The sequence below is a fragment of the Cibotium barometz genome, chromosome 54 (genome assembly GCF_041138505.1).
Source record: "Cibotium barometz isolate CiBa-2024 chromosome 54, ASM4113850v1, whole genome shotgun sequence".
Lineage (NCBI taxonomy): Eukaryota > Viridiplantae > Streptophyta > Polypodiopsida > Cyatheales > Cibotiaceae > Cibotium > Cibotium barometz.
The window spans coordinates 3,352,993-3,366,037 of record NC_141099.1 but is presented as its reverse complement, the minus strand read 5'-3'; the positions used below and the strand labels follow the sequence as shown (position 1 = coordinate 3,366,037).

Sequence of the window (13,045 nt, the reverse complement as noted above, 5' to 3'; positions counted from 1 at the left end):
TTGGTTGGTAATTTATTTAATAAAGTTTATATTTATAAATGACATTAAATGCTAAACGAATACCATAAAATATGGAAAAAATACCAAATAAATCCTAGTAAATTTCCTAAGGCATCTGTGATGTTCTAAATGATGCACAAGCATATGAATGCATATCATGCAAGATGCATAGTGCTTTTTGATGCAAACCCTAAGGCTCCTACTGACTCTACATGCATGAATGATTCTCTCCAAGTGGGTTGAGGGACTTGACTGAGTGACTGACCCACTAAGGCTGAGGAATGACCTACATAGCTCGTGCCTGACTTATCCTGGATTGAGGATGTACGCTGGGATCACGGCGTACGACAAATATCATCCTGCTGGGTTCTAATAATGTACAAATGTTGCATTGCTGTCTGATGATGAGCCATCTTGTCACCATGCACTGAGTGCAGAGTGCATGTGACAGCCATTGGTCAAAGATAGACATATAGATATTGCCACATGAGCAGATAACACCACATATATTAGGAAAGACCAAATGCACAAGATCACCATATGGAGCTAGTACCTGAAACATATGAAACACTTGTATTCCACAGTTAAGGACAACTGCGATATAAGGGAGAATGTAACTATTTGGCCCTCCTAGCTCTTTTCACATGATGGAACACATGTCCAGACACATGGACAGGTTGATGAAAGCATGAGAACAAGGATCATGAAGTTGACTAAAGAAAAAGCACCATTTTTTGACAAAAAAACAAGAAAAAGTAAATAGTCAAACCAAGTTGACCACCACGAGCTAAGGACACCATTGGAAAGAGAAGACTAAGTTGGATCAAAAAGCTAAAAGCCGCTTTTTCAAAAAGCAACTCTAGAACCAAAAAGCAAGGCCCTAAAGCTAGAAAAACGATAATTCAAAAACTTTAGCAAAAGATGAGTAATATTTCATTATTATTAAAATATAAAAGCAAAAGACAAAAGCAAAGCAAAAAGCTTGACTAGAGCTTTTTTGGCAAAACGCAAGACTCTCCCCAAGTATAAAAAGAACCTTGAGTCTCTCTTTTGGTATCAAGATTATGAAGAACAAGGATGTCATCACCATCGTCTTCTTCATCTCCTCGCCGCCACTGGAGGGCTCTAGGTAGATTTCGGAGTGCCTGCATACGTGGCACCCCGCAGGCCCGATCACCCAATCAATGGCCGGTGACGGGCCCATTTGTAGACATATGTCCATAAGGTGTTATGGACATGTGTGTATATCACAAGTGTACGCGCAGTGTAGTGGATAGGAGCTTCGCCTCCCCTAGCAAGGACCTAGGTTCGAATCCCAACAAATGCACTGACATACCGACGTGTGTTCATAACTCTTTTGCACCACTGTCTGCACCACTGTCGAGACCGAGGTGGTCACTGGCTAGGTGACCGCTCATGTTGGGGCCCGCAGGGTGCCACGTACACAGGCACCCCGAAATCTACTTAGAACCCCGCTAGAGAGCCACCTGCGCCAACCCCTGCCGTCGAACTCTGCCAACTCCTCCCAGCTTTGTCATTTGCGCCGCCCAACTGCGTCGGTTGCACTATCGTCGCCGCACTGCGCCGCCTATGCTGCTCCCTACCGCCCTCAGTCACTACCCAACAGCGCCACCCTTACCCCCCAATGCTGCCCTGTGTTCTCTTCAACTTTGCAAGCAAGAGATTTGATATCATGTTCATAAATCCGCCACCCGAGTTAAGGGTTCCATCACCATCTTGGTGTTTGCTTTCTTGAGGATTTTCTACAAATTGGATATTGAGTTTTCTTGGACATCATAGAGATTTGGGATTTGATTCAAACTCTGGACATTGGTACTAGCCCGGTGATAGACTCTTGTGGGTCATCCTTGAGGTGTGCTCGACATCAAAGATCTTGTGCCTCGACATCAACTTCAATCCAGATTTCTACATCGACATATTTGCTTGATATTGTACTCATTGATTGTATTAGTCCTAGCTTGGAAAAGTCCGTGGATTGTTCCTGAACAAATTCCTGAAAGGGGGCGGGGCCTATTCCCCGCTCAATGTGGTGTATTGTGCAAGTTCCCTATCCCTTTCTCTCTCCTCTCTCTCTCTATCTTTATCTCTTGGACACGTGGTTGAATCTGTCACGACACACCCCGCTGGACCTACACTTCGCACCCCAAAAATCCTAATGCAGCACATCATAAAGAAACTATGCAACAAGATCCCATCAACAAGTTTCTCATGTCTTTTTTCATAGTGGATTACCTGTTCTTGCTGTCTCATGGTGTCAAGAGGAAAACCTGAAGGCACGCTTATTGGGTTTCAAAGGGGAAGGGGTTATAATTGTGTGTGTCCCTCTGCTCCGTCTGCTAGCGTGATCCTGCTCCTCACCTGGTTTTCGACTGGTTGGGACTTTTGGCCGTCCTTTGTCTCTGCTGTGTTGTGACGGTCATTGTCTTGCTGCTGTCCTGCGACTTGCTGTGCTGCCTGTCGTTTCTTCTCAGAGCCTTCGCCTCTTCTTTCTGCTGTTGTTACCTTCTTGCTCGTTGGCTATAGCCTCTTCTTGTTACATAATTGCTGTCTGCCTCTTTGCTTCTGTGTGTGTCAGTGAGAGTTGTGTTGTGTCAGTGAGAGTGTCACCTCTTGTTCGCAATCAGACACTGGTGATTGTGTTGGCGGGATACCTGGACGTGGCAGTTTCATCGACATCCTTGGAGAGGTGGTGTGTGTGTGTCGCTTGTTCAAGCTGCAGCTCAAACGTTTTTTGCCGTGAGCAACGTTTGCAAGCGCTCTCCACACACCGCCGCCTGCTATCAAAGCACAAAGAGTGCACTTCCATTTCTCTGATCTTGATTTCTCATTGCTTGACAACTTTGTGACATGCTCCCATGCAGCATCCCTGACGAGGCATGTTCCTCGATGCTGATGTATTTTGGTTTTTGGAGGGGGCAACCTGGTACAAAAAGCCCTAATTTCAAAATCTGATTTTTTACCGAAAAATCAACAAAAGCAGTATGTATAGATTGTGCCTACCTCAAATATGCATGCAAGAAGTCCCCCAACGCCCAGGTGTGGAGATGCATGTCAAGGGCCAAAAATCTGAAAAAGGAGCTTCCCAAGTTGATGTGTTTCATAAACATAAGCTTATCGCTATCTCTTTTTTGTTTGTAGTATGATAGATGTGTTGCTATCAAAGCCTTATCTTATAACTGTCACGTGCATCCCACACTTGGATGCCACGTGGACATATCCAAACAAAAAAGTGCAGAACCTGGAGTGGAAACTAGTCCCATGTGAACCCATTCCGAGACGAGTCAACCAAGGTTCCACTCTACGCGTCCAAGGTCAAGTGTGCATTGTCCTACACATGAAGCACTGCCAGTCCGTACTGTGAGTCTCCCTCTAGAATGATGTCAGATGATCTGAGTGTTAGGTTTGCAACCGAACACCAGGCATCTCCAGAAGCATGTAGGATTGCATGTAGAAAAGGGGTCCAGCCCTTAGAATTGAGTGTCAAACTCTAGATGTGGGCATTGGGTAGGCCTTAGGCCACCCAAGAAGGGCCAAGAAGGCCCTAGGCCTTGCCCACCAGCCTGTAGAGGGGCTGGGCAAGCTGTCGGCTAGCCCAAGGGACTTGGCCAGGCAGCCGACAAGCCCTAGGAGCCTTGCCCAGCCAATTGGCCAGAGCCCAAGGGCTGCCGAGCAACCTGCACAAGCCTGGTCAGTAGCCAGGAGCATGCACTTATGGGCCAGCCACAGCAGCAGCATGAAACGCATGATAAAAAGCATGTATTGCTTGAAGACCTGGTCGTGAGGTTTGCTCCAACAAGCCAACTCCTGTAGAGCAAATTGACCAGCAATAAAAGTGCTATAAATAGCCAACGCAAAATTCATTCCAATTATCTCATAATTCACAAAGGGTAGGTGTGTTCCAAGGGCCAAGACAACCAAGGAGAGTGCTCCAACCAAGGTGAAGAGTGCAAGTCAAGAACCAATCTTTATTTATAGATTTACATCATTCTAATAAAGCAAATACACTATTCCTGGTGAGGGCCCTACACAAGGTATTCGGGACCCAATATTGTGTCCTCTCTCTCTCTCTCTCTCAGCCACGCACAGTGGGAGGTACCAGAGGATCTGGAGGAGTGGCAATACTTTACAGGGAGGAGCTTCGTGACAAAATACATGTGGTACATAGAGATGCAGATGCGAGGTACATGTGGGTCCGAATATGCAAAGAGGGGCTCCGCGAGCTATATGTGGCGGTATGCTACTTTCCCCCAGCCCTTGCACCATCAGGAGAGTCGCCCTATGTACCACTATATGATGATATCATGAGGTTTGCCAACATGGGAGACATATTACTACTGGGAGACTTTAATGCACGTACAAGCACAAAGCAGATAGACTCTAGAGTTGTATGATACTCAAGAGGCTATGAGCGGGCACAGTGGACTACTTGATGGGATCTCCTTCATTGATACCTGATGTGCGGGGTTTCACGATTTCCAGTAGGCCCATAGGCATAGCAGCCAATCATGCATACCTGAGTTTCACACTAGTAGGTAGATCCCCAAGAGATGGGCTAGCCACTCATCTACCTAGGTACCCGATATATCAGTTTACATGTGAGACAGTTGGGGTCTATCGAGATGCAGTATCTGATGGCTTGTTTGCTTTAGACCCGCATAGCCCTCTGGACGAGATCACGAGAGGATTGGCAGGTGTACTACATGCATCCGCCTCATACCCTGCACTATTATCCCTTCCACCCACCCCCGCAGCACTGCCCCACAGAACAGTTGGTATGATGATGAGTGTCGTGAGACACGAGCACAGCTACAGCGTGAGATTGCCATTGGGTCTCACACGCATAAACAGGCTAGGATGATCTTTCGGTGCCTTGTGCGGAGGAAGAAACGAGCCTATCTGGCTAAGCTAGAGGAGAAGATCTACCAACTCTTCCTGGGGAAGGACAGCAAGAGGGCATGGAAGATGTTTCAAGAGAGACAGCCTGGTACTCCGATTACTACACCTGAGGCATGGCATACTTATGCTAGAGAGCTATATGATGCACCAGGACAATCCCCCACCCCCCCTCCACTAGGAGCTAGACCGGCTAGCAACACCTTTTTTACCATGCGGATGGTGCTAGATGCGATAGACAGGTTACAGAATGGAAAGGCACAGGATCATGATGGGCTAGTTGGAGAGCACTTCTCATATGCACGACACTTTGGCTCCGCTCATCGTACATGTGTTTAATCGTGCCATTTGTGAGGGTTTCCCGACAAGCTGGACAGAGCATATCATTGTACCACTCTTTAAGAGTGGGGACCCCATGGTACCAGGCAACTACAGGACGATCATGATTGGTCATTACTTGGCCAAATTAAATGGCTCTATATTGGAGTCGGAGCTGAGCCGATGGACAGAGGCATGGTCATCGAGCACATGGACAAGCTGGCTTCAGGAGAGGATTTACTACCTTGGATCACATACTGACACTTCGGGCTCTTATTGAAGAGGGCAGGGCACAGAAGAGAAAGATATACTGCTGCTTTGTGGACTTCCACAAAGCCTTCGATACCGTACCACGTGCTAGGCTTATGCACAGATTGCATGACATTGAGGTATCCGAGGATATGCAGTGGGGGATGTATGCTTTGTATGAGTCTGTGACAGGCAGAGTCCAAGCTCCAGGCGGACTATCTGATAGGGTGACCAGCACGATAGGGGTGAAACAGGGATGCCCGCTATCGCCCACCCTCTTTGGACTGTACACTGATGCGGTCTCTGATTATGTAGACAGATGGGAGGCCCAGGGGCATGCTTGGCAGGAGTGTTGATACCCATCTTGTTATATGCTGATGATATTGTTCTAATCTCAGACTCTCTGGAGGGATTACAGAGACACCTGGATGCATTACAGGCTTTTTGTGCGGATAGAGATCTGACAGTGAACCTTGGGAAAACCAAGGTTATGGTGTTTAACACCACACAGGCATGGGTGACGAGATCAAAGCCTCAATTCACTTTTCGAGGGGAGCCGATAGAGTACGTCAGGTCATATGTCTACTTGGGAGTTACTTTCACAAGACCGCGTTTCTCCCTAAAGGAGGCAGCAGCAGCTAGATTAGCTCGAGGGCATGCAGCCTTGGGAGCACTTGAGAGGCAGTGTGCACACATACACTTTCAGGAGTCACGCACCAAATTGTGGCTATTTGATACGCTTGTCACACCGACCCTCCTGTACGGAGCTCCAATTTGGGGACCCAGTATACATCACAGATCTCAGAGAGGGACAAATGAGGGATGGAGGCAAATGGAGAGACCACTGATAATGATGATTACCCGCATGATTAGGAGCAAATCATCAGTACCACATGAGATTGTTCGGGCTGAGCTGGGTGCCCCACACCAGTAGTAACCGAGGCCCTATTCCAGGCAATCACCTTTTTACAACGGCTATGGGAGCTCCCTCAGCAAAGGTACTCCCGATTGGCATTGACCTCATCCATACAATTGGCAGAGGATGGAGATACTCATTGTTGGTATGCTCAGATGAGATCATGGTTTGACCTACATGGTTGGCGGATAGAGGCACTACCACCCTTTCAGTACAATCTGGATTGTCCATTTTTGGATCTCACCCGCTCAGAGCAAAACCGCGTGATCAGGATGGATATCATCAAAGTGGACACAGAGAGGACATGGACTAGCCCCCTTGAGCCCTTGGGCACGAAAATGGCTCATTACAAGAGCCATTTTCTACACCTCTCACCGAATGATTTTATCACCTGCCCGGCGTACATGGATGTACACCTATCACATGGGATACGTTGTGCCATTGGACAGATCTGGGCCTCATCACACCAGCTGCAGATTGAGACAGGGCAATATGTGCATCAGATCGTGGATGACCACATTTGTCAGCTATGCTACCAGGAGGTAGAGACAGAGGAACACTACATGTGCCGATGTACATTCTATTATGAGATCCGAGGGAGATATCACTGCCTCTTCCGAGAGGGTTTTGGGCCGTTACACAGGGTCATGGAGTTTGAGGATCAGAGATGCCTAGGATTGTTTCTACGTGAGCTCAAGAGACACAGAGAGACCCTCTTGGTGGCAGATAGGAGGCCGAGCCATGATGTGCCTAGACAGAGGACCCTGATAGATTTCTTCGGCACCAGCACCAGCAACCCAGCCCACACACCACCTGATACCTCCTCCATTGGGCCATCAGGGCACCGACCACGCTCCCAAGGAGTCACCACTGATAGAGCAGTTATCTTATGTCGTGCCCGTCAGCCACGCCCACCAGGATCCCGACCACGGCATCCTCACCATCGCTAGATCAAAGCCATTATTGCTCGGCATCGGAGGCGCCTACCTCGCTTCTACGACCTCTCCATTCTAGACAGCCCCATGGCGGAGATACTTGATCTAAGGAGAGGGCAACACTTCAACTGATCAACATACATGGATCTACCTAATATACATTTTTCAGTATTTTCCAGTATTTCTACTCAGTATCATCTCGGAGTCTTACAATTCTGTTCTTATATAACTGTAATACAATCAGTTTATTATACTTTTTAGTCTCATTTAGTTGTTCTCTTTGATGAGACACCAACTTCAGATGTACTCTCAGTTTTGGTCTCATAGGCCACTATGGCCTCTTAGAGACGTTAATATATCATTTCATTTTCATTTCTGCACATCTTTCTCTATGCTGTGCGTTATCTTCATCGCGAACGATTGCTGAATTCTGAGCATTGAAGTTACCGATTATTCCATCGAGCTACCAATGTTACATTGGTATCAAAGCCTTCTTCAAGTGTGAAGATTCAGCCTTCAAGTTTGAGGGCAGCAGTTTGAGGGCAGCAGACATGAGTGTGCATGACATCTTGTAGCAAATGATTCCAACCCCTTTTTCTCCAACTCCTCCTCCCTCCCCTTCTGTTCCCAGATCCTCTATTGGATGACCCTTTCGAAGGGTTACTACCACAATCGAGTTTAACCCTCGAGTTGCAGACGCGAGCAACGGAGATTCGATTGATAGAGGACCATGGAAGCATCCCGTGCTATTGCACAAAACAACGCCAAATGACATGTGGAGCACGTAAGATTTCTTGCAACCTTAGATGCAAGAGCAACACCAGCGGCTTTCTCGAGTCATCCTCTCGAGAGGATGAACTTCGGTAAGTATTAACGGTAAACTCGTTTCCACAACCCCTTATTCCTGGTTGCATCAATTTGAAGCTTATTTTGGTGTAGTTAGAAAGAAGCCCTAAGCTTGATTAAGAACAAGATGCTGATTTAAACATGATTAAGATAGAGGAGAAAGAAGAAGAGAGAGATTGGTGTCAAGGTTTTTTCTTGTATTTAATATTGTACAAAAAGGTGGCTGAATATATGTACATGGCTGAGGCCCTTGGTCAGCCCCAAAGGGATTGACCTCTGGCCCTACATATGCTTTGCTGAATTAGGAGAATGATTGGATGATGAATGAACTACTTGATTGCTGAATGATGATGCTTATTGCTTATATATGGGTTGAGGTGCTGGTCGGCCAGTTGATGTGGCTGTTGGCCTGTTGCTGGATAGTAAATGTGGATAAATCCCCTGTAAATGCTGTGCTTACTATTATGCACTGCCCATACTGTTGCCCACTGCCTATCACCTGACTGCCGGCTGCTTGGGCCCTTCTGCTGCCTGCTGATTGTGGTGAGGGGGCTGCCGACTGGACACCAAAGCCCTCTTTGCTGATAATGATGTTGTGCTGCTGCTGCTGATGATGATGATGATGATGATGATGCTACTGATGGTGACCTAACTGCTGTCCTAACTAATGGATTAAATCAGGGATTAGGTTGTTCATGCTGAGGATTAGCCATGGCACGAGCATGCACGTGACAAACACCTACCTGGAAGAGCATAGAGAGGCTACAAGTTATGATGTTGTCACGCATGATCAGAAGTAAGATGTTAGTGCCACATAAGGTTGAGCTAGCAAAGTTTGGGGCAACCCCACTCGCGATAGATGCCCTCTTTCAAACCATCACGTACATCCAGCATGTATACACTCTAGATAGGGATCGCCTTCCGAGGCTGGCACAAGAGTCATCTAAGCAAATACATCAGGAGAGGGAGAGCGTGGTTGGAGCACCATCACCATCATTATTCTCACTCGCATGGTACTCGAAGGTAGTTGACTGGTTTGATGCACACGGCCTCCAGCTGCAGTCTCCCCCGTTTTCAGTTGAGGGTTTTGGTCCACCCACACGTGTGATCAAGTTTGATGATCAGAGATGTCTGGGTATGTACTTACTGGAGCTCAGACGTCATAGGGATGCATTACTGAGACAGCATACCGAGAGGCAGATCCGACATGATACTTCCCAGATTTCTTCAGTCGCCATTCACATCAAAGCCCACTGCCCACACTAGGAGTCCGGTCCTCCGCCGCCCTAGAGGGGTCCTCAGTAATTGAGTTTGATCTATTTTTCCGGCCAAATGTCCCCCACCCACAGCAGCACGACCCTCCACCGGACAGATGAGGATCCAAGAGGTTCTTCAACACCATGACATGCTTCCATCACAGAGGCCAGATCTGTATTGGCTGAAAAGGGCATCGTTTTTAGTTGATCATGGCTAGGTTTCCCATAGAGAGTCACCACATGCTGATATCACATCTGTATATACTAGTGAGAGTCGTTTTTTCTTTTCTCTTAGTTACTTTTTCCATGGCTCAGCATATCCATGGTATCATTGTATCATTTATGGTCTCGTAGACCCTTGGGGTCTTTTGTAGATGTTAATATTGCTCTCTTCTCTCTCTCTCTCTCTCTCTCTCTCTCTCTCTTACACCCATACACACGCAATCATTGTTTGTATCAAAGAGGTCTCTGGTTCAAATCCTCTCATCTCTAAACCTGAAGAGCATTGAATGGCCAGATGGTATGTCTCTTATCCCTTGTTAGTATGTCTGCCTAGCCATAAGTGGCTACATGCATGCAGCATGCATTCATGCCTAGAGGCGCACGCATGTAGGCATGCATACATGCATGTGGCTCGGTCATGAGCATCACCAATCTGTGATAAGCGTTCTTGAATATTTAGAAGAAAACCTTTACCTGAAGATCAACTGGTCTATTTTCACGTGCAAGCAAATGCCAACCTTCGTCAATCTCTGCAAGAATATCTCGAAAGGCAGCCCAACCTTCCCCATCCGCATTGCCAGCAGGCACAATAATTGTACTACGATTACGAGTTACCTCAGAAACCTACATAAAAACACACTTTCAAGCTCTTAATTATTGCTTTTCTATAAAGGGTCAAAAATGGTAAATTTGACCAAGTCTCAAACTGGCCAGATATTAAAAATAATAAAAGTGTGCACAACAGCCATTTATACAAAAAATATCGAATCCAGACACAGTCAACCATCCGCTCAGATGTACCAATGGAAAGTTCAGGTTATCCTTCTGCCAGATACAAGCCTGCTTCGCTCGCTTCTAGGCCTATTGAGCATGCATTGTGAATAAACCCAACGGATCGTTTGAACATCAATGGATATTTATGGGAAATGCCCCCAACAGGGGAGGAAGGGGGAGGGAGAGGGAGAGAGGGGGGTGGGGGTGGGGGTGGGGGTGTGTGTTGGTGGGGCTTAGGGCCAAGGCAATTTAGCCATCTCCCTGTTTGGCACTCACGAAGGTGACTGATTGTTTCCATCAAAGCAGTTGTCGAATCCACCAATGAGAAGGACAGACTGATGAAGACCATCTTGAACACCTAGAGAGGCTTGAGGGTGGGGAGAAGAGACAAAGCAGACAGTACTAACAAAGAGGGGGCAAGACTTTGCAGAAAAGAGGGGATGGGGGGGAGGGCTAAAGGTGGTAAGCCAGCCTTCGGGTTTTTCTTTTTTGTTTAGTTTGTGTGGATTGACAGTGTCCATCAGCCGCAGCGGTTTAAGCAGACAGCAACGTCAGTGAGTGGGAGCTGAGCCAGGAGGGCAGGCAGCCACATGGCAGAATGCAGCAGTAGCGGCAGCTAACCAGCAACAGTAGGGCAGCGAAATGCGTAGCGCTAACAACAGCAGCAGCAGCAGCTGCAGGTCAGAAGCATCGGCAATCGATGGAGACAATAACACAGCAAGAAACAAGGCACCACGGCTGGCCAGGCATGGTCAGAGCCATGGCGAAGAGGGAGCTTTCGGCTCTCAGAGTAGTGTCAGTGGGAGCGATGGCGAGCACAGGCAACCTTCAGTGATGGCACAGTCAAAACGTGGCCGCCCAGATGGGCAAACCGTGCATTGTACCAGTGGCACGCAGCGGCGATGGGCAGCCTATGGTATGGCAATGGTTCTGGGTAGCGGCACCCCAGCATCTGCACCCAGGGAGAGGAACGTGTTCGGGGAGGAGAAAGGGTAGGGGATAGGAAGGAAGAGAGGGAGTTTGTGGGAGGAAGGTGGCGGGGAAAGGGTACGGGATAGGAAGGAAGACCGAGGAAGGTGGAGGGGGAGTTTGTGGGAAGTGGAGGAGGAGGTAAGGCTAAGCAGAGAGTTAGAGATAAGGGATCTGTAGATAGCATGAAAGCAGTTTGCCTCCATCATCTGTCTTCAGGAACATGCTAGACACCGTAACTTATCAATGTAGCTACTTGCATCAGGCAAAAGCCCTCGTCATCATCATCTGACTCCGCATAACAGCGGCTGTATAGACTTTTGGAAGCAGATCAAGGACATGCCAATGCTCATACAATTGCACTTGAATGCTTACCGTCAAAAAACGACCTCTCTTATTCTTTCTCACGTCAAAACAGAACACCTGCACATGAGTAGGCAATCAGGCACATCAGCCCCTGCTGGATATAAGCACATCACATATAGGAAAGCCTAAAGGAGATGTATAAGAAGACTTAAACCTTTGGGTCCAGCTGCACCTCGCTACTCTTTAGGAGTGCGTCCTTGCCGGAAAGATCTGGATTGTCTCCAGCCGCGTAGTATTTGAACAGATCCACAAAGACGCTGATGCCAGAGGCTGGCACGATAATGGTGGACCTGGAACCAGAGGTCTTCTCTGAGATTTTCAAATACCGGCCACGAGGATTCTCCTTGAGATCAAAGTAGAAAAGCTTGTGCTCCACCTGAAGGGTTTTGGAGATGAGCTCCACATCGCTTCCGGGGGCACCTTCCATGATGTGGCCCAAAAACCGGCTGTTAAGTGACAGCCCAGCTCATAACAAGATATTCTGAGATGGATTCCTCCGAAAGGCTGTTGGATCTCAGCTGCAGAGCGCCGAGGCTACCGCTAATTAGTGATAGATCGCTATACTTGACTGTAATTTGTGCCTGTTAAAGGGCTTCACGAGGAGAAAACCTATAAAGAAACACGGGAACACAGAGATACAAAACAACTGAACAGACGAACGTTCACACTACTCATGCACTCTATGTAGAAAACCGCTTGTTTGCTATATAAAGGGGACCCTCCCGCAGGATAGGATAAGGTGGGCGATCACTGTTGAAGACCACTCTCACGCCATCGTAGAATTCGCCCAAAGTCGAGAGTGCCCCCACCACCAAATTGTTTCAGACCTGATCAAAAACGATGAAGTACATCATATTTCCTGTTTTCAGCTGTCGTCATTGTGTATCCTTTTATCAACAACCATGACTTCAGCACATAGCATCAATGAGTTACCTGTGCGTTTCCAAATTTCAAATCACCCGCGCACACAGTATACAGATAGTAAGCGCTCGCACAACGCCTCAGTTTCCACGAGAGAAAATAAAAACAATAACAATTAAAGTACAAATTTTTTTAAAAGGAGAATAAAAATAGCTGGGACGGAAAACCCTGTGAAATGGCTATGCCGCAAAATATCCATACAAAAATCCTATGCTTTTGGTTGGAGGGAGGGAGAGAAAGAGAGAGGCGCTACACAATTGATAGAGAGAGTTGTGAGAGTGTCTCTTCACAATGAGAGAAGAGAGGAAGGCTCTTCATGCACACTTCTTAATCTCTTTTGTGTTATTTATTGCATTAAA

General features: G+C 47.3%; 1 protein-coding gene across 2 annotated transcripts in view; it reads right to left on the bottom strand.

The window, feature by feature from the left end:
* Nucleotides 1–12,817, bottom strand: part of LOC147607774 (transcription factor Pur-alpha 1-like) — a 29,187-nt gene extending 16,370 nt beyond the window's left edge. Inside the window, exons 1-5 of one of the 2 annotated variants that reach the window (XM_086789702.1) lie at nt 12,699–12,817; nt 12,142–12,592; nt 11,920–12,055; nt 11,775–11,822; nt 10,131–10,280 (exon numbers count right to left, since the gene is read on the bottom strand). In XM_086789702.1, coding sequence (XP_086645828.1) covers nt 10,131–10,280; nt 11,775–11,822; nt 11,920–12,055; nt 12,142–12,170 — 363 coding nt within the window. In that variant the 5' untranslated portion in view covers nt 12,171–12,592; nt 12,699–12,817. Of the gene's footprint in view, nt 1–10,130; nt 10,281–11,774; nt 11,823–11,919; nt 12,593–12,698 lie in introns of both variants that reach the window. The other variant, XM_086789701.1, reaches the window with a different exon arrangement.
* Nucleotides 12,818–13,045: the final 228 nt, after the last annotated feature.